Below are 22,871 nucleotides of genomic sequence, written 5' to 3'. Positions count from 1 at the left end.
AAAGTTTATTTTGGATAGTCGGATCAACCTTCTTTTGTATAAAATGGTGGCTTTTGTATAAAATCAAAAAAAAACCCCTCAATGGAAACTTTACACAGCAACCACCCATCGGTGAACGTCGCTCGGACAGACAGATGCCGAAAGCTAATGTTTTGCAATATGAAGAAACTCCGAAGAAACTGTTGTCGTTCCTCGCAACAATACGCATCTAAGATAAACTACATCTCATAACCAAATTCAGAATCGAGAAAATTTCATAGGATTCTTAGAATTTGTCATTCTTTGAACGGTCCATTGTCTGCGGAATCTCGATCGAAATGACTCGCGCGCGCCCGAAAAGCAGCTTTCTCATATCTAATAAAGTAATTCCATTAGCCCCGCCTTCATTAATCGTTGAGTGCACATTATATTTACACCCATATCAGATCACAAAGGGCGGGGCTAACGAGCTTCATTTATTAAATACAAAAAGCTGCTTTCCGGCGCGCGAGCCATTTTGATTGGGATTCCACAGACAGCGGTTCGACATTCAATGCAGCGGAGCAGACACAACAGCACTGATCCAATATTTCAACTTTTGGAGGCTTAGTGAAAAATCATCGAGTACCGTAATGCTGGGTAGATACCTTTACGTGGTGTGCCACGGGGCAAGATCTACCACGGTTACATTGTCAGCTACAGGCAAATCTTGACCCAACGAATATCTTCCTTATTATCCAATTCCGTGGTACTTATGAGGGTGTCGCTAAGTCGGTGGCCTCTCGTTAAGTAAGTACCACATCAACACTTCCTTCCTCTCCCTAGTTACGGTGAAGATGAGCGTGGCCAGGAGTAGTAATCCTCATGCTTTTGTTATTTTTGTCTGAAACTGGAATCAAGGACCACTCCCTTTCTTGATTTCTGATAGCATTCTAGATAAGGATCTCAAAAGAAAAACATGAGTATCACTAGTGTCCAATCTACGAATTACACCGTAACAATGCTAATGCTAATGCTAATGCTTAGTGAAAATCATCGAGTGGCGGTCGGACAGTTGCAACGCAAGGTGTCGACAAGCGATTGGATGCAGTTAGTTATTTGACAGAAGGCGCATTGGGAAAAGAAAATTGGTTCTTCTCAGGACCAACATTTTATGGATAGAAAGAGTTAATTGCGAAAATGGACTGTTTCGGTGGCATCGGGTTTGGCGTGGTAGCCTGGTTGCTGTTCGTGATTCCATCCCTTCAAATTTACGGCATCATCTCCCTCCGACGCGCTATCAAATTCGCTATTTACGATTGAGTTTTGTACTTGAAAGAAAGTTTATTTCGGATAGTCGGATCAACCTTCTTTTGTATAAAATTAATGAAGACGCCACCTCTGTGGAAACTATCTACAGCAACCACCCATCGGTGAACGTCGCTCGGACAGATGCCAAGAGATAATGTTTGGTAATATGAAGAAACTTCGTCTTGAGTCAAATTTATGTTGTTACTCTTCACAACAATACGCATCTTAGATAACCAACAGCTCATGACCAAATTCAGAATCTTGCGAGAAAATTTCATAAGATTCTTAGAATTTGTCATTATCCGAAAGGTCCGTTGTCTGCTGCGGAATCCCTATCAAAATGGTTCGCGCGCGTCGAAAAGCAGCTTTCTTATATCTAATAAAGTAATTCCATTAGCCCCGCCCCTTCATTAATCGTTATGAGTGCACATTTTATTTACACCGATATTATATCACAAAGGGGCGGGGCTAACGGACTTAATTTATTAAATACAAGAAAGCTGCTATTCGGCGCGCGCGAGCAGTTTTGATCGGGATTCGGTTCGACATTCGATGCAGCGGAGCAAACACAGCAGCACGAAGGCGGTCGGACAATTTCAACCCAGGGTACTGTCAAGCGTTTGGATGCAGTTAGTTATTGGAAAGACGCATTGGAAAAGAAAATTGGTTCTTCTCAGGACCAGTATTTTATGGAAAGAAAGAGTTAATTGCGAAAATGGATTGTTTCGGCGGCATCGGGTTTTGCGTGGTAGCTTGGTTACTGTTAGCGATTTCACCCGTTCAAATTAATTGCATCATCTCCCTCCGCGCTATCAAATTTGCTAGTTACGATTGAGTTTTGCTACTTAATAATAAAGACCTTTTTGGAGGACACCATCCTCAAAAATGGCCGAAATAAAGGAGAAATAAGCAGAATCAGAAGTGGCGTGAAACCAAACACAAATATATTTATATGCAACGTTTGGTCTTCGCCCGCGATGTAAGCGTTCGTGGCAAAGTAAGGATTGTGATGTCCCCGACTGAAAGCCAGTCGAGTGGCTTCAGCGGCCAATGAGTCATGTTAATTCCACGGTTAGAGACTCAAAGTCCATCCAACTGGGAACAACTATTCGACTTCTTGATTCAGTTGGCCTCCGAGCAGTTTGCTCAATGTTAATAAAACGACACAAATTATTATGGCAAATACTATCAATTTCGAATAGCTACGTAGTCCTACGTCACCTTTGCGTACAACCCGATTGGGCTGCACCTTTGAGTTTTTCTATTTTTTTCTGTACATAGTAAGTTAAGACTGTACATACATTAGTTAGTGATTTTTTTAATATCGGCAATAATAGCAATTTTAGCCATCTTGATCGTCGTTATATGGATTCTAAATCTATTTAGAGAACTTTTCATTTTTCTCATCGCAACCGCCATTCTGTGATTCTTTTGGCTATTTTACGCTACTCGTCAACCCTGCATGCCCTAGGGCACTTGAGTGATCGTAGAGGAACGCTGCGGAAAAGGAACAGTATCAGCATCCAGCGATAACCATCACCCGATCGAGACGTCGAGAGATTGATCCGTTTGCATATTGAGAGCACTTTTGTTTTGTTTACTTTTAAGAATGTCTATGGTTACTGCTCCGGATCCTTACTTGCCTGGATCCATACCGTTTTCCCAATACCTTGAGCAGCTCGAATATATGTTCGAGCACAATCAATATCCAGTTGAACGATATAAAACTTCATTTTTGGCTGTATGCGGTATTGAGGTTTTCACCGAACTGAAGAAACTGTTTCCCGGACAAGACTTAAAGGACTTGACATACAAACAAATGACGGACAAACTGAAAAACAGATACGACAAGATAGATTCTGAAGTTATACATAGCTTCAAATTTTGGACGAGACGGCAAGACAAATTTGAAAAATTGGAAGATTTTGTAATTGCCGTTAAAGTTTTGGCTGAAAAATGTGGATTTGGTGACTTCAAGGACAGGGCAATTAGGGACATGCTAGTGATCGGTGTTTATGATCATAATTTGCAAAAACGTTTATTCGACGAGGAGGACTTATCAGCCTCTAAATCAGGAAATGTCTTCTAGTAGAACACGTATACTGAACGATGATGACAAGAGAGTCAGCATTGTAAATAGACTGGGTCCCAAACCAGATACCTCTAGAGGCAGATACAGAAGCAGAAGCAGAAGCTACGAGCACGATAGGTCTAGATCGTATTCTAGAGGTAGAAGTTCTGGTAAATTTCGCAATAGAAACTATAACGATGCAGTTAAGCCTTCATATTTTTGTTCCTTTTGTAAAAAGAGAGGCCACACGCGAAAATATTGCTACAGACTGAATAGAAAAAGCCCTGATAGCAAAAGTTACAGTGTAAAGTTTGTAGATTCACCAAAGTCTAAACCCTCTGTGTCGGAAACAACTGAAATTTTCAAGCGTTTGAAAGCAGACATTAGTTCGAGTAAGGATGAGGAAGACTCACCTTGTTTGAACATTGTATCAACTAATCGACAAAACGAACCTTGCTATGTGGAAATCAACATTGAGAGACAACGCCTTACAATGGAAGTAGATTGCGGATCAGCAGAAACAGTTATACCAGAGGAGCTTTTTTATAGAAATTTTCAACATTTGAAATTGCAAAAATGTAATAAAAGATTAGTAGTTATAAGCGGAAACAAGCTAACAGTTTTAGGAAAAGTGCAGGTAACAGTTCAACTGAATGGAATGTAGAAACAACTATATTTGGTGTACAATGTTATGAAAACTCATATGTGAATTGTAAATTAACGTCCAAGTCGGGTGGTTTAATCCCCGGAAATAGGCAATTACCTTTGATTGAACTATATTTGGTGGTTTTACGCCGCCGAAACGATTTTATCCCGCTCATGGGTCGCTCGAGCTTGGACGAGTTTTTCGAAGGATGGCGAAATACATTTATGAATTTGACATTGCCGGTTGGAAACATCGGTTTACAAAGCAGAGAGAGTTTGATCGACAGTATCAAAAGTAAGTTTCCTACTGTTTTTAATAAGGATTTTTCAAGTCCAATAGTAGGTTTTTCTGTCAATTTGGTCTTGTAAAAGGAAACACCGATTTTTAAAAAAGGCTTACCAAGTACCTTTGCGCCTACGCCAAAGAGTTTTAGATTATTTGGACGAATTGGAGAAAAATGGAGTTATAACGCCTGTAGAAGTCAGTGAATGGGCTTCTCCAGTTATTGTAATAATTAAAAAGAATAACAACATTAGACTTGTGATAGACTGTAAAGTCTCTATTAATAAAGTAAAACTCCCAAACTCATATCCATTGCCCGTAGCACAGGACTTATTTGGTAATATTTCCGGATCTAAAGTTTTTTTGCGCTCTAGATTTAGAGGGTGCGTACACCCAATTACTTTTATCTGAAAGATCGAGGAAGTTTTTAGTAATCAACACGATTAAGGGACTTTACTCTTACAATAGATTGCCCCAAGGTGCATCATCCAGCGCGGCCATTTTTTAGAAGGTTATGGACCAAGTTTTGGCAGGTTTACAACACGTCTCAGTATACTTAGATGACGTACTTATAGCAGGTGAAGATTTTCAAGATTGTATGAATAAACTTTTATTGGTTTTGGAACGATTATCCAAAGCCAACATTAAAGTAAATTTAAAAAAATGTAATTTTTTCGTCAATGAACTGCCTTATTTAGGACATGTTCTGACTGACAAGGGCTTGCTTCCTTTCCCTAGTAAGGTAGAGTCAAGCAAAAGCTCCACAAAATATTACGGAACTGAAGGCATTTTTAGGACTATTGACATTTTACGCCAAGTTCATTCCAAACTTGTCTTCCCGCATAAGTTGTCTCTACAGACTTTTAAGGAAAGGCGTGAAATATGTTTGGAGTTTGGAATACACCTACACTGCTAGAATATTTTGACCCATACAAACCTGTAGTAGTAGTATCCGATGCATGCAATTATGGCCTTGGGGCGTCATTGCCCATGTTGTAGACGGTGATGAGAAACCAATAAGCTTTGTTGCTTTCTCACTCAACGATGCCCAGAAAAATACCCTATCTTACATCTGGAGGCCCTAGCGGTTGTTAGCACTGTTAAGAAATTCCATAAATTTCTATATGGAATGAAGTTCACTATTTTTACAGATCATAAACCGCTTATAGGGATATTTGGGAGAGAAGGAAAGCAACCGATTGCAGTCACACGTTTACAACGATATGTGATGGAGTTAGCCATCTATGATTTCGACATAATTTATCGTCCTTCTTCAAGATTAGGGAACGCAGACTATTGTTCACGATTTCCACTATCTACAGAAGTTCCGAAGCATTTATCAGTTGATTACGTAAAAATCTGAATTTTTCTAATGAGTTCCCCTTAGATTATAAAGAAGTAGCAGAAGAAACTTCCAAGAATGATTTTTGCAGACCCTACTGCAGTACCTGAGGAAAGGCTGGCCAGAAAGATTGGATAGATGTTTTGTAGATATTTTTTCTGACTATCAGGATCTTGAGGAAGTAGAGGGGTGTCTTTTGTTCCAAGATCGAGTGATCGTACCTTAATCCATGAAACAAAAAGTATTAAAACTCCTGCACATGAACCATTCAGGCATCAACAAAATCAAACAGTTGGCTCGCAGAACGGTCTATTGGTTTGGTTTGAATAAAGATGTTGAGGATTTTGTAAAAAGCTGCAAAATTTGTAACGAAATAAATATTGTTACCAAAAAACCGCCTTATTCTCAATGGATTGCAACCAATAAAACCGTTCAGCAGAATACATGCTGATTTTTTACCTTGAGAAAAGGTATTTCTGCTAATTGTTGATAGCTTTACGAAATGGATTGAGGTGGAGTATATGAAACATGGTACGGATCACAGAAGAGTGATTAACGTTTTTCTTAGGATTTTTGCCAGGTTTGGACTGCCGGATACTTTAGTCACCGATAATGGACCTCCTTTTAATTCAGACGCTTTCGTCAGGTTTTTTGAGAATCAAGGAATTGAAGTACTTAAAAGTCCACCTTACCACCCGGAAAGCAACGGCCAGGCAGAACGGATGGTACGGGTGGTGAAAGATTCGCTCAAAAAGTTGCTACTTGACACAGAAATCAAAAAAATGGACACGGACGAACAACTGACATACTTCCTTTTAATTACCGTAATATTTGTTTGGGTGCAAACCAATTTCCCTCTGAAAGACTTTTAAGTTATAAGCCAAAAACCATGTTGGATTTGATAAATCCTAAAAATAGCCCTAAGCCTAAACAAAGAACGTCATATAAACATCAACGTCAACGGTGATCTGATGTATTACAAAAATTTTAACAGCAGAGACATCAGACGTTGGTTGCCTGCAAAGTTTTTAAAACACAACTCCGATAAGGTACACTGGGGGAAGTGGAAAAAGGGGGTAAGTGTAAAAATCTTCTCGAAAAATTGGAATTGTACATATTTTACAGTTTTTACCACATCATAACATTATGCAAGAATATACTTTGATGCTCACACTAATATTATGTTAAAATTTGAATAATACATACACTAACCCGGTTAACACTTGAACTGTAATTTTAGGTTTCGCGAAAAGTTGATTTTTGCATTCATAAAATCAATTCTTATTTGCACCAATTGTCCTTTTTTCAAGTGAATTTATATCACAGGTGACCATTTTAATACAATTAAACTAATACCATTCAATTGGTAGTGGTTTGTACCAAGAAAGCAAATAATTCAAAGATTTTACACTTACCCCAGGTATCAAACACTACGGGGGAAGTGGATAATGTTCTAATTACGCAATCTTTTTCTTCCCTCCAGGGTTTATTTCGATAGCTATGAATCTTAATATGTTCCTTCTTTGTTAGCATTGTGATTCCAGTGGTGATTGGACTAATATAAATGAAAAAATGCCTGATTAATCCACCTATCGGTATTGATGCCTTTCACATGTTTTAGATATGAAAAAATGTATAAGAAAGTTAAAAACAGCACTGATAGGTGAATATATTGGATAATTCACATTAATTTTTATTCGTAACAAGTTTCGCCGTTGAATGTAATTTTTTTGCGAACACATTGGTTGAGGATAAGTGCTTAAAAATAGCTGATAATTTTGTACGTGCTTTGCGCACACACATACATACAAATACGCACATACAGACATCATGTCAATTCGTTAAACTAAGTTGATTTGTTTATAACCCTGTAAGCCCCTTTTTTCTTTTAAAAAGTTCATCTTTGGGGCGAACATATAGATTTTACGTACACTTAGTGTTCGAGAAAGCAAAAACAGCTCTCCCCTAGCTACTACGAGAATTCCTTGAGGATCTATTCCGTTAAGGTAATGAAATTATTCCACAAAAGATACTCAGAGCAATTATCGTATTGATTTGAGTTATATGTAACTACTCATCACTATTGAAGGTCAAGATAAAATGGGTTTTCCACTTACCCCATCCCACTAGGGTAAGTGGAAAAACAACTCCTAATTTTAAAATCTATTTCCAGAAATTTCAAGCGACCAAAATGGTATGAATTACCGCACAGTTGGTGCAAAATTGACTGTTTTTGATAACCCATTTTGATTGAACGTATTTAGATCATGTAAACTGGTTTTACACTAATTCGATTTTTCCTTTTCCACTTCCCCAGTGTACCTTACTACATTTCAGATTTTCTGGGCGGCAGAATCATTTTGGCGCATAAACGCCAGTTTAAACTGCCACAGTTACAACGCTCTCGCCGAAAGAAGATTTACCTTACCAGCGGAGAAAGCGCTCCAGGTAAAGAAAGAAGTAGCTGTTCGAAAAGAAAAAGGGAGGATGAGGATTCCGACGAAGACGATTTCTACGGATTCTTTTCTCTTTCTAGACCAGCGAAGTGAGAATGATGATGTTTTGCATGGAACTCTCGAATTTGTGCATGAAAATAATGAAATTACAAATGATGAATTAAGTGTTCCACCAAGAGTGGTTTCGAAAAGAAGTTCAAGCAGGAAGATTAAGAAAAGGAGAAAAGAAGGTTTTGTTTATTATTAAGATGTTTTCATGAATTATTATTGTAAAAAAATATCTGTTTCAAATCGAAATGTCGAATGTTCATATGAAAAGAATTTTAATTGAAATATTACCTATCGTTTTATTAAGGGTAAAGGACTGTAGTGTCCACTCGAAGGTTAACCAAATATGTTAAAAGAGATACGTTGAGAGGTAGAGATCGAAGAGAGGTGTGAGCATGAGAAAGATTAGGCAAACTCAGATTAATGTAGTCGAGAAGAAAACGAATAAATCAGTTCTGTTTAGACCATCAATTTAAAAGGTTTACTTTTCTTGTGCTAGCCAAATCCGAAACCAAGAACTTTTCACTATCCTTTCCCGTGGCGCTTATGGAGATACAGAGGGTTCCTCGGTCTCTTGTAGCAATGAGTGTCGAACTAATTTTCCTCTCCTTATCCTAAATTGGCTGTGAGACCGTGGCCGGCATCGTTATTGATCTTGAATTAATAGAACCCCAAATCATGTACAGTAAGAATACCTTTTTAATTAATTTGTTGTTTCTCGACCAATTACGACTGGCAACTACGATGTGCACAGTCAATCAAGCTAAGCTATGCTAAGCAACTTCCGCATATTTCTATTCTGTTAGTGAATGAGAAATATGAATATTTCATTTGGACCTGCCGTCATGCAACATATAAACATACATAGAAGATAATTTTTTCAACAAAATGTGTTAATATGATAATTTTAGTGTCAGTTCCTCCTGCCGGGAAAAACCGGAAATCTGAAAATCGACCCACAAAATATTGAAATTATCACCCAAAACCACACATTCATGGCGCAGCACTGATTCGACTGACTGACTGCTTACTGACTGGTTGAATCCCGTTCTTGGATTTTTTGCCGCCAAATCAAAACACGAACATCTAGATAAACCTACATATTCTAATGCTAGCCATGGGATGATGGTTGATGTCGGTAGGCAAGCATCTCATCCAGCGGCATGGGGAGAGCCACACTGAGAAACGTTTTTATAAATTAGTGTTCCTACATGCATGAGTTGCGATCTTCCGGTTCTGCACTGAGGCACACGTACCTCTCGACAAGCATCCAGCGGCGCGTCCATAATTTACGTAACATTGTTCGAAAGATGGTTTTTGCTACCCAGCAAAACCTGTACAATTCGGAAGTAATACTTTATAACATATCTCGGGGATTGCACTATTTAAGGCAACCATGTTGAAAACACAAACGTTATTATTTTGTACTCGTTAAACGTGTTTCAATTATTACTTCTGGTATTCAACCTCCTTATACTGTGTTCTTCAATGCAAGATTCCGGTAAAGAGTACTTGCTGTGTTTTGAATATGTTAGACAAATGTTCAAACAATTTTCTCATGCTTGGCGTTACAATGCATAATCGCCCTGATTGGAGGCCCATGATTTAATTCGTGCCAAAAATTAGTGTTTCCACACAAACTGCTGAGGATCAGTAATTTTTGGACGTCATCTGCACAAAAACAGCTTGGTGTGGTTGAGTCGCTCAATTTGCTTTTCCCACCCCCTTGCAATTTATCAACCAGTTTTGATGCAGAAAGGTGGTAGGAAAGTGGTGCTATGTCAACTCTACGGCAAGTGGCGGGTGCCTCCAGCTCACCAGTACGAAACACTGTTTGGCACGTTAATACATATTTGACTAAAAACACAGATGTGTTGCGAGCGAAGTTGGGAAGTGTTGAATCTTCCAAATCAGCCAGCCAGTATCCAGCATCCCTTGCTCATTTTGTAGGGTTTTTCGTTGGTTGAAACAGGTCGAGCCGATGTTATGTAGCGATAGCGGTAGGAGTAATATGTTATGTTGTAGGTACAAGCTCTATTCTCTGTTAGAACAAAAGTGGTGCGAGTTAACATGGTTTGAATATTTTACACTTGGCTAACTTTGAAATTGAGAATATTTATTATTCATACGGTGTGGGTTTTGTTTTCGGTTCTATTACTGTAAGTGGGTGAGGTGCTCAAGTGTTCAGAAAAGATGGTAACTGGAAAGTGGAAATTGATCGTTTAAGATAGCATAATTCCATTACATGGCAATTCCTTATTGTATTTTACAATGCTAATACATTTGGCAGGGCGTAGGTTAATATCATAGGCGAATTTAGGGGTATTAGTGTCAATATGAAAGCAAAAATGATACCTCCGCTTAGAAACCTTACAGTTAATAACAGTGAAATTGTACAACGAAAACCCCGTTCTTCTAGGGAGTACATACTCTTAGAGCCCTGATACTGTCTTATGTTCAGGCCAGTCGAGAGAACTTCCGAAACCGGACCGGGAGTCGTATCCAGCCTCCATCAGCATGGATCCTACTTTGTAGCCGCGCATCTTACTTACTTGATACTTGATGGGCTATAGTTCTGGGCGCTGTAGATCATGGAAACGTACTCTCCGACCCAGGATTGTATCCTATTAGCGCGCTCTAAGTGTGAAACGAGTAATCAGTTGAATTTGAAATGGCAGTTGAGTGCATGGACGTTGGGAATTCCATCAGTGTTACGACTGTTTGTCCCTGATGTTATATTGCATAAATCTGCTGAATTTACCTTATACTTTGGGTTTAGATTTATAGGAGAAATCTCTTATCTTATTATAGGGTTATCACGCCTATCTAGAGAGTAGGAGATTAAGGGTTCGAGTCCCTCCAAGACACGTGGATTCTTTTTCGCAAATTTCATATTAATTTGTCCATTCCGAAACATGTGTTGTGCATATGCACAGCCAAGATATTTAACAAAAAAAAAACTTAAGATCAGGTTATTGGCTTTTTGATGTTTTAGTATCAATTAATAAAATCAATATCAATACAATCAAAGTGAATTACCTACATTCAGGGTATAAGCCACCAGCCATGTCCGGAAACTCGATTTGTGCAATTGCACAACATGTGAAAGATTTAGTTTGAAAACAATATTATAGGGTAACCACTTCCTTCGGTGGAGTTTGATTCCACGAAACCAGTACGCTAAACAGGTGCTTTCCCGACTAAGCTACGAAGAACCTCTGGTATCCTCTGTAGCTCAGAAGGCTGCTGATGAAATCAAATTACCAACACCACGCATATCTGACACCTTCTGACCGCAAAGAACAAACTCGAATAATTTATTCTTATTTTGTACAGATAAAAGTAATGAAATGGAACAATAACAAGCATTTGTCACATAAAACTGTCAAAATAGACTTAATGACTTTTCAAACTACATCAAGAGTAGCTCCTTTCAAGTCAATAGAAGAACACTTTGATATAACTGTTCAATTATTTAAAAATTCATTGAAAAACATTTTGCATCGGGATTATCCAACATATACTATGCTACTCGAGTACTTCTGGAGGCGCAAGCCTTAAGGTCTAAAGCATTAACAGCGTCCTCATTCTAGCATTGAAGCAGTCAATTTCCAGCTTTGGAGCAGCTATGAGCAAATCACCACACTAACCACTGGAAAGTAGACCAAAAATAGGTTTCAATACATGATACCAGATCGTTCCGAATCGTTCCCGAAAAAACTTTAGTCAAATTTTCTGTTTCCATACAAATTTTTACATAAATGTATATAAAATATGATTTTATTTGTATGATTCGAATGATTTTAATTATGTGATTTCATTAGAGAAACTTCTTGTAAACATCTTGAAGAATTATTCCGGAAATATTTTGGGGACTATCTTCGGGAATTCCTTCAGATCTTCGTACGGATATTCATTTGACGATTCCTTTGTAAATTATTTTACGTGTTTCTTTAGAACATTTCTTGGAGATGTTTTAAGGAATTCCTTTAGACATTTGTTCAGAAATATAGTTGATGAAAAAATATAAAACTGCTCAAACATAGCTGCCAAAAAACGGTAATATAAGTGTCAAACCTTGTGTCAAACTGATGTTGTTGATGCAACCATGAAAGACAACATATGAGGCATTCCACGGAGGCATGCCAGTCGATCCTGAGCGACCATTTCAAAAATATCTGAAACTTTGCACAGTTTTTTTAATTTCATCTAAATCGTCATTTTTCGATATCAATTCTTCAAAAATTAATGGTTACAGCGCCACTAGCGTTTTAGTACTTATGCTCTACTAGAAATACATTCGCAAAATGTTTCGGATTTCTTTGAAATCCTTGGGGAACTTTTAGAAATTCATTCGAAAATTTATTTACGAAAACTTTAGAATACACCTTAAGGAATTGTTCTGGATATTCCTACGAAAATTCTAGAGGTTCCTTCGGAAAACCCGTTACGAATTTTCTTGAAAATTTTCATAAATTCCTTCAGGAATTTTGTAGGATTTTTTTTTCTGGAATTCCTAGAGGAGATTATCTTCTGTATTTCTTTAAAAAATTACTCCAGTAACTTCTCCGGAAATTTTTCGGCCATTTCTAGAGAGTTTCTTCTAGCATTTCTCGCTTAACTTTTCAAAAGGTCCTAAGTAACATTTTTTTCATGAATTAATTTGAGTACTGCAATCAAAAGCTTTCATATTGGTCTGTTGATTGCGCTATTCAAATTAATTCATGAAAATGTTACTTAGACCTTTGAAAAGTTAACGAGATTTCTTCTAAATTCTTTTGGTCCATCAGAAAATAGTTTAAAATTTCCATAGTAATTGATTTCGGATTTCCTTCGGGAATTCATTTATAAATTCATTTTAAAATCCTTCTGAGGAAATATTAGAATTTTTTTGAGAATTCGTTCGAGAATACCTTTAGAAATTCCTTTGAAAATTCCTACTGAAATTTCTTTGGAAAATCCATTCGGAATTCCATCAAAAATTCCTTTAGCAAATATCCTTCATAATTTTCTTTAGATTTTTTTTTTTGAAAATCCCTTTATGTCCTCCAGCGGGAATTCCTTAAAGAATCCTTTCGGAAATTCCTTCTGAATTATCTTTAGAAATTCTTCTAGGAATCTCATCATGAAAAATTCCCCAGGAATAATTTAAAAAATTACGCTAATAATTCCTAGGACACGCCTTGATTCCTTTGGAAAACCATACCAAAATTGCTTTGAAAATTAATCCAGAAATTTCTTTGAAAGATCTTTGAAGAAATGTCTTGAAATCCTCAATTATTTTGTATTCCTGAAGAATTTCCGAGGGAATTCTCAGAAGAAGTAGTAGTCGCACTGTGGACGAAGAATTTTCCATTGTAATTTGAAAAGTTTCGCGCCAATTAGATTGCATTTCCTATGGAAACTCCTAACAGTTTCCATTGAAATCCAATTTTTATAAAAGACAGGGACACGGTTTTCGACCATAGGTCGTACAGACTGAACACTTAACACCTAGTCAACGGACAGCACACATAACACCCAGTGGAGAATTATTTGATCACAGAAAGTTTGCTCTTTACTGGGGCGGGAATCGAACCCACGCTCCATAGTCCATGCGTTTAGATGATTGACGTTGCTAATCGCACGGCCACGAAGCGCACACTCATCTCATCATTTTTATCTCATTTTGAAAGATATCCTCGGAAAATTTCTAGTAAAAACTCCAGCGAGATTCCCATAAAAACTCCTCAGAGTCTACCGCGGATATTCCGAAAAATGTTCAGTGTAAATTTGACAAAATATTTTGTTGAGTATTCTGGAGTACTCAACAGGAACTTTCCGAGAATTTTCCAAACAATTTCCGGTACAAAATTTGGACCAATTTCTCATGACAATTGTGAAAATTTTCTCATGTTAATTTACAAACAATTATCCTTGGGAATTACAAAGAACTGCAAAGTAGTTCCTGTGGAAAATTCGAAAGTGATTTCCAATAATGAATATAAATCCAGTACTGTTGTCTTGATTCAGTTTTAAAAGTTATTCAAAATTTCATTCAAGGTTTTCCTCACAGATTGTGTCCTAGATTAGGTCGGTGGATGGAATCAGTTTGGGAATTGCCCTTGAAACCCGTTTACTAAATCCGCTAAGAATTGACAGAAAAGTATATTTGAGGGATAACGAATAGAATTCTTTCTTAAATAATATCCAGAATTTCTTTTGAAATTCTTCCAAAAACTTCGTTTCAAAATTTCATTCTGAAATTCTGCCAGAAATTACTTCAGTAATTCTTCCAGGAATTCTTTCTTGAATTCTTGTATGCATTCATTGGCGATATCTTTCAGGCATTCCTCCATATTTTTTCCAAAGGATTCCTTGGAAATGAATTCTTTTGGAAATTCTTCTAGGAATATCTTTGAATGCTGTTCCAGGATTTTGTCTAGAAGTTGCTCTATGAATTAATGTGGAAGTTCCTGCAACAACTCCTCCAGGAAATCCTTCTGGAATACATGAACTTACTCGAAGTTTTCTTTAGGAATTGCTCTGCAAGTTTCGTACATAGATACCCCCGGAGCAATTAATCGATTCCTTCGGAAGATTCTTGAAGAATTTCTCCGGAAGTTCCTTGAGGAATTCCTCCGGAAGTTCCTTTAAGAATTCTTCCGGAAGTTCCTTGAGGAATTCCCCAGGAAGCTCCTTGATCTATTCCTGCGGAAGTTCCTTTAAAAACTCCTCCGGAAGTTTCTTGAGGAATTCCTCCGGAAGTTCTTTAAGGAATTCCTCTGGAAGTGGAGGCGCTCCTCCGGAAGTTCCTGGAGGAGTTCTACCGGAAGTTCTTCAAAGAATTCCTCCGCAGAATCCTCCAGGAATTGCCGCGGAAGTTCCTTCATGAGTTTCACCGGAAGCTAACTCAGAAATTCCTACGGAAGTTCCTCCAGGAAGCAGGATGTTTACCGAAGAAATTCCTGGAGGAATTAAAGCTTTTATTAAAAAAAGCTTTTACAGAAATAGTACACTACCCCCACGGTTATGGAACGCTTAACGACTTTCTCAGTATTCAATTACTTCTAACACGCCACCGACCAATTATAGATAAAAATACATGTAAACCATTGCTAGGATCTAAGCCTTCGGTCCGCTATGTGATACCCATCTGAAATAGGTTTGATTACCACAAAACTACTCAACTTCAAATCGACTGTAAATAACCATATTATGGAACACGTCGAGTTCAAGATGGCGGCGAAAGTAAACAATGTCGTTTTAATGCAAATATTAGCCACAAATTCATTCATACCGCCAATGTTATTGCTGCATTATAACACTAACCTACAATTATTGCTTACGATTATGGATGTCGACTCAAAAAATGATTGAGAAGCGATACAAGAAATAATAAACTGTTCCATAACTGTGGGAAAATTTTGCCGAGGTCACAATTATGGAACACTTCAATCAATTCAATTGTTTTCGAACAAATCAAATTTAGAGCATTTTGAGCAGGTGACGCAGTCAAAATCATGATGGATTGCTAGGTACACTACAAAAATTCCACACATTTTTATTGGCAAAAATCCATTAATTTAATTCATGATTCTAATTAGTGCACACATAACCACTCTCCACGCGAAGTACAAATATAATCTATAATCAAATAAAATGTATGTGTGGTCTCTAATATGCAGTTATTGAATTTATGTGTGGGTACAAATTGCATATATTTGGATTGCCAAATTGCAAAAAATTATGTGTGCGACAAATATATTCAATATAAAGAATTTTTTCGGTGTAGATATCTAATATTGCTTGAGGGGGGTAATATTGTGGGGGGAGTGTAATTGGAATTTAAATATGATCTATTAGATCAATTCTTGTATAGTAGAAAATACTTGGTAATAAATGTGCACAGGATTAAAGAATATAATTAAATACAAATATCCGTCCACAAGTAAATTGCACTATCCACAAAAGCAGTTCACTCTCTTCAATTTTTTTTTTATTTATCATGATCAGCCACCTGGCACGACGCCATGTTACTGTAGCCAACATCTCAGTGTAAAATTCATGATGGTATGTGTTTTGTTTACAAACATCACATTTGATTCTCATTAGGATACAGAACTGTCAGTGGGATACGGTCGCGCAATGTTGGCTGCAAAACAAACGTATTGTGGTGTGAGACAGGGATGCCACCGGGCTGATCATGATCTGATTAGTCAAGGCCAACGCACTGCCACCACCCCCATGAAACGGCTGTCATCCACGAACAACTTGCCTGAAGCCAAAAACATGGTGCTGCAACATGGTGCTGGATGTAAACATTGCCGGTTAAGCAATAAACACACGAAGTCAGAACAGTCGGATGCGCAAGCGGCGTACGCGGCATGTGTTGCATTGTTAAATTATATTTAACGAGATGTATTGTTGCGTGATTTTCGACGTTATTAATTGGAACTTTGATGTTGCATGAAGAAGAAGAAGCAGAAAGATGATATTTAAAAATTTTCGCACGGGAAAACATACGAGGATATTTTTGAAACTCTTCTCTGAAATTCTAGAGGCAATTTAATTAAAAACGGTAAACAGTACGGGGTTGGACTTTTCTTATACTGTGTATTAAGTATGATAACACAGAATAAAAATTGAAATTGAAATATTGTGTTTATTGTGCAGTAGAAAACAAGTCTAACCCCGTACTGCTTACCGTTTTTAATTAAATTGCTTCTAGAATTTTAAAGAAGAGTTTCAAAAATTTCTTCGTATGTTTTCCCGTGCGAATATTTTTGATTATCATCTTTCTGCTTCTTCTTCTTCATGCAATATCAAAGCGCCAATCGCCAATGCTCTCGCGGCGGTATGAATGGAGCTTAAAATAGGAAAAGCAACACTAGCGCCACCCAATCGGTAGACGGCTTCAAGAACTACATCTCATTTCAGGGGGGTGACTGCCACTGCACAGGATGTCCTGGATCATATGTTTCAAATCAAAACACACTATGATACGCACACCAACATATTCAATGACAGATGGAACTGAACATGTTTTTTATTCAGGGTTCGGGTTAGCACTGACCCAGGTTTAAAAACGAATTCGACATTTAGAAATGCATGAAACGCTTGGAGATGTCGTCGACACCTTGCAATGTTGCCCAAACTAGACCTCGTGTCGTGTTAGTGCCGTCGATCATCTCAACGTATTATATAGTATGTTGTATATTATGAGGTGAAGATTCAATTCCTGCTCCAGTCGTGGAAAGATTGCAGATTTAAGGTTGCTCCGGATTTTACACATTTTCAGAATTCCCTTTTTTCAGATTCTGGAGCTTATTCGAATCATTTTCATGATCCAAACTCTTCAGAATATTTTCACAAATTTTGATTCCAAAAATCATTCAAATCCTAAATTTTCCCACATTATCTAGACCTTCCAGGTTTTCAAATGTTTCAGATTCCTGCGTTATCTAGCGCCTGACCAATCACCTCAACTTATGTTGATCTTCAGAATGCCCAGATTCTTTGTTACTTACGGAAATTGTCTGGATTCTCAAAACAAAACAAACTTGTATTCTCTATAGAATGCGGGACAATCTCCTGGACGCATGACAATACGGGACAAGTAAGCTGAATCCTTGAATTTCTCGCATATTCCGGTACGTCTGGTCACTTTACAATAATCGTATCGAAATTTTCAATGAATATTAAACACTATTCCAATTGCCGACTATGTTTCAGTGCTTAAGTTCTCTTGGTACCTACATATTCTGAGAGATGAAATTTTTATATTTTCAGATTTATAAACCGTCTAGCTAAGGAAATCTTAAGGCCTATACGCCAGACACTATTTTTAGATGATTCCAAATTTCAAAATTTCATAAAATTCTAAAACGCTTCGTCACATATTATACGATAATTAACAAAATTTCCGCAGTAGACAATAAAATAGAAAATCCCTTCCTAATATCGCCACTGGTCACACTAAAGTGCAAACCAATTTCTCCGTGACCATTTATGCAAATTCGCCGGTCTTGTTTGTAATGCAAAACACAATGCAACACACACCTCATCTGACCCAGTTTTCTCTTCTCTTCTCTTTTCTTCTCCGTCAGTCATGCGAGGAGGCGATACTGAAGCTGAAAACGGCCGCTGCCAATCCCCAGACACCGGTCTACTATGTGGTAAATCAGATTCTGTACCCTCTGGTGCAGGGCTGCGAATCGAAGGATGTCAAAATTATCAAATTCTGCCTTGGCATGATGCAACGGTTGATCACCCAGCAGGTGGTGGACCAGAAGGGAGCTCGCTACATCACCGACACGCTGTGGATGCTGATGGAGAATGGCACCGAGGAAGTCAAAGTGCTGCAGAGTGTCACACTGCTGCTGACGACCAACACCGTCGTCCATGGGGAAACGCTGGCCAAAACGTTGGTGCTGTGCTTCCGGCTACATTTTACCAAGGATTCTACTACGATTAACACGGCGGGAGCCACTGTTAGGCAGCTGGTGTCTCTCGTATTTGAGAGGGTGGTAGCGGAGGAAGCCGAGGCGGAAGCCAATCAGGATGAGAAGCGAGAAGTTAACTTAGAAGAGCTTAAAATGGCAACGGGAGTTGCCCCTAAAGGCCTGCGGCCTTGCGGAGCGGATGCCTATTTGCTGTTCCAAGATTTGGTCCAGTTGGTTAATGCGGATCAACCGTACTGGTTGCTCGGCATGACTGAAATGACACGCACATTCGGCTTAGAGCTGCTGGAATCGGTATTAACTCAGTATACGTCCGTGTTCTACAAAAACCCGGAATTTTCGTTTCTACTTAAGGAGCGAGTTTGTGCCCTAGTCATTAAGTTGTTTTCACCCAACATTAAATATAGGACAATGGCGCCACAGAATGCACAAGCTACGGCACCGCATGATAAGCCCTACTTTCCCATCAGTATGAGGTTGCTGAGGGTCGTTTCCGTTTTGATCCAGAAGTACCACAGTTTACTGGTCACGGAATGCGAAATATTCTTATCGTTGATTGTCAAATTTCTCGATCCGGACAAACCTTCGTGGCAAAGATCATTAGCACTAGAAGTGCTGCATAAGATGACAATACAACCGGAACTACTGATCTCGTTCTGTCGTTGCTATGATCTCAAAGATCATGCCACCAACATTTTCCAGGACATTATCAATTCTCTTGGAACGTACGTTCAAAGCCTGTTTGTCAACAGTCAACTGTTGAACAACACCGCTGGGGGACCCCAGGGTCAACAAGCTGCTCTGATTGGAGGCCTTCCCGTCGGACCAGGAATATCACCTCAACCAGGATTTTTGTTCCGAGGAGTATTTCTACCGCTTGTTGTAACTTTCCCTACTGGTCAATCAAAATCAACGTTCTTAGAGATGCTGGATAAGATGGAACCACCTCCTATACCGGATGGCTATGGAATATCGGTGGCTTACGCTTGTCTACTTGACATTGTGCGGTCGATCTCGCTCTCCATACAGGGACCATCTCAACTGGGGGAAGAAAATCCGACGCCTTACAAGAATCGCGTCACAGAGGACGACAAAGCTCTGCACATCCAATTGATCTATTCTAGCTGGTTGGGTCTTCTGTCTGCGTTGGGTCCCCTGATTGATGCCGCCACAGATGAGTCCACTACGGAAAATATCCTGAAAGCGATTCAAAATTACGCCGCACTGTGTGGTCTTCTGGAGTTGCACACGCCTCGGGATGCCTTCATTACAGCCCTGTGTCGAGCATCACTTCCGCCACATTATGCCTTATCGGTGCTAAACGTCAACTACCAGGGTAGCCAGTTCAAATCGCATTCGCGAGGAGGCAGCCAAGATATGAGTACGATGTTCCTGGGGTCGTACGGGGACGCGGATCAACAGCAACAGCAACGCCATCCAGTGGTCGCCGTGGGTACGCCACTTCCAACTTCTTCGCTTCCGGTGGGGGCCCATCAGGGTCCCGTACTGTTGACGATTAAAAACCTTCAGTGCATGAGATCCGTGCTTCATCTGGCGCATTGCCACGGAGGAATCCTTGGTAGTTCATGGCACATTGTGCTGACTACTTTGCAGCATTTGGCATGGATCTTAGGGCTAAAACCTTCGACTGGAGGTAGTCTACAGGCAGTTCAGAAACCACCAACAGATGCGAACTCTATTACTCAAGTCATGACGGATCTACCCGTGTTGTCGCAGATGTTAAGTCAGCTGTTTGAATCGAGTCAGTATTTAGATGATGTAGCACTGCACCATTTGATCGACGCCCTTTGCAAACTGTCCCACGAGGCCATGGAGTTGGCGTACAATAATCGGGAGCCATCGCTGTTCGCCGTAGCAAAGCTTCTTGAAACGGGATTGGTGAACCTCAATCGCATTGAAGTTTTATGGCGTCCGTTGACAAATCACCTGTTGGAAATTTGCCAACACCCTCACATCCGGATGCGCGAGTGGGGCGTTGAAGCGATCACCTATCTCGTGAAGGCAGCCTTACAATATAAATACGAGAAACCGCTGAAGGAGAACCTAAAGCTACAGACACTTCTCCTAGGACCGCTATCGGAACTGTCTTCGGTTCCGCACGGCGATGTTCGCCAGCGTCAACTGGAATGCGTTCTGCAGGTTCTGAATGGAGCCGGAGAAACTTTGTCGCACGGATGGCCCCTGGTGTTGGGAATCATTGGGGCGGTCAACGATCACCATGGAGAAGCCCTGATTCGAATTGCTTTCCAGTGTCTGCAACTGGTCGTTACGGATTTCCTTCCGGTTATGCCTTGGCGTTGTCTGCCACTTTGCGTGAATACGGCCGCGAAATTCGGTTCCCAGACGCAGGAGCTGAACATCTCGCTGACTGCCGTTGGATTGATGGTAAGAAAGTTATTATTTGCTGGTTTTGTTCACAATGAGCTTCTGATTGTCATAGCCAAATGCATTAGGGTCAACGGGGCTAACCCAAATGGCATAATGCCATTTGGCATAAGGTCGTTTGGCGTAATACTATTTCGCATAACGAGTTGAATAGCCAGGGGCCATTTGGCATAATAAAAAAAATAGTCATTTTAGGGCCGTTTGGTATAACGACCATTTGGGATAAAAATTAAAAGAATTGTAAAAACTTTTGACAGACGCGTGCTGTATCAAAGTCATCCGTCTTACTGTATTATTCAGGACATCTTCTTCTTTTTATTGGCATTACATCCCCTACTGGGACATTGCCGCCTTGCTGCTCAGAACAATTGCGTACTTTTGAAGAAGGGGTCATCTACTGTATGCCTTATTCCGGACAAATGCAGACTTCTAAAAATGGAAATCATATATTCATATGTTTAACTTTCTTTCGTTGTGGGCATTATGCCAAACGGTCTTATGACAAATGGAATTATGCCATATGGGCTTCCCCCAGGGTCAAAATAATGCTTATTACAAAAAATTTATAGAAGAGAAAGAATGTTAAGGTGACACGGGAAGCACAAACAATCTTCAAATCGTCATCATTTCCATCATTGAATGCTTAATTTTTTCCCTACAACAAATATGATTTTGAAAAAGTGTCACCGGCGCGTGCTTACTCGCGATCTACATGCTGATACATTGACAGTTACATCAAGCAACTGAAAACCGAAATACGCCGCTCCAAAGTTACGAGGTGAAAATGCTAGAGAGAGACAAAAGATAGGAAAAATAACACGGTGTTTAGTGCCTCCCCGAGTCACCTTAAACCCATGCAACATAAAAGCCAACAAACTTTGAATGACGAGAGATTATGTGTTCTGCAAACTTTTTGAACTTCATTTGATTTTTATTTGTTGTGCAATGGTTTTATCCTTATGTCGTATAATTTTGAGCAGTGTAAGTTATTTAGCCTAATTCAAGACAAAATTTTCAAAACGACTAATCTGCTTTTGTAAACAAAGATTCAAACGACGATTTGATGAATCTTATTGCTCTCCCACGTAAACCAACACCACCAATAGGTAGATGAATGATTCCGCTACCTGTTGATGGTGTTGGTTTGCGGGAAAGAACTATCAGATTCGACAAATCGTCGGTTGAATCTTTGTTTACAAAAGCAGATAAGTCGTTTTGAAAATTTTGTCTTGAATTGTGCTTTCAACTGATGGCAGGTTCATTAGACCGAACGGTCACTAGGCCGAAGGAAAAGTGAGTAGTGAGAAGTGAGAAGTTAAAAGTCAAAAGTGAGACGTGAGAAAGAACAGTGGGAAGTCAGAAGTGAAAAGTTAAAAGTCAAATGTGAGACGTGAGAAAGAACAGTGGGAAGTCAGAAGTGAGAAGTGGAAAGTGAGATGTGGGAAGTGAGATTAAAGAAGTGACTTGCGATAAGTTAGAAAATGGAAAGTGAGAAAAAGGAGATGTGGGAAGTGAGAAGTAAGAAAGATAGAAGTGAGAAAGAAGAAGCAAGAAAGAAGAAGAAAGAAGAAAATGAAAAAAGGGAAAAAGATAAGGCAGAAGAATGAAGGAATAAAGAGGAAAGAAGAAGGAAAAGGAAGAAGGAAGAAGAAGGGATAAATGAAAAGTGAGTAGTGAGAAGTGAAAAGTAAACAGTGAGAAGTGAGAAGTAAAAAGTCAAAAGTGAGAAGTGAGAAAGAACAGTGGGAAGTGAGAAGTTAGAATTGGACAGTGAAAAATGAGATGTGGGAAGTGAGATGTAAGAAGTGACTTGCGATAAGTGAGGAAATGGAAAGTGAGAAGTAAGAGAAAGGAAGTGACGAGAGAATGGAAGAGACGTGGGAAGTGAGAAGAAACGAAGATAGAAGTG

The 22,871-nt window shown here is 39.1% G+C and overlaps 1 protein-coding gene across 1 annotated transcript in view; it reads left to right on the top strand.

Annotated features, from left to right (window-relative positions):
* Positions 1-22,871, top strand: part of LOC134213067 (protein MON2 homolog) — a 79,800-nt gene that overhangs the window by 50,497 nt on the left and 6,432 nt on the right. Inside the window, exon 2 of the mRNA XM_062691600.1 lies at positions 18,203-20,962. Coding sequence (XP_062547584.1) covers positions 18,203-20,962 — 2,760 coding nt within the window. The remainder of the gene's footprint in view (positions 1-18,202; positions 20,963-22,871) is intronic.

Source organism: Armigeres subalbatus, chromosome 2 (assembly GCF_024139115.2).
Source record: "Armigeres subalbatus isolate Guangzhou_Male chromosome 2, GZ_Asu_2, whole genome shotgun sequence".
NCBI lineage: Eukaryota > Metazoa > Arthropoda > Insecta > Diptera > Culicidae > Armigeres > Armigeres subalbatus.
This window is presented reverse-complemented; position numbering and strand designations above follow the sequence as displayed.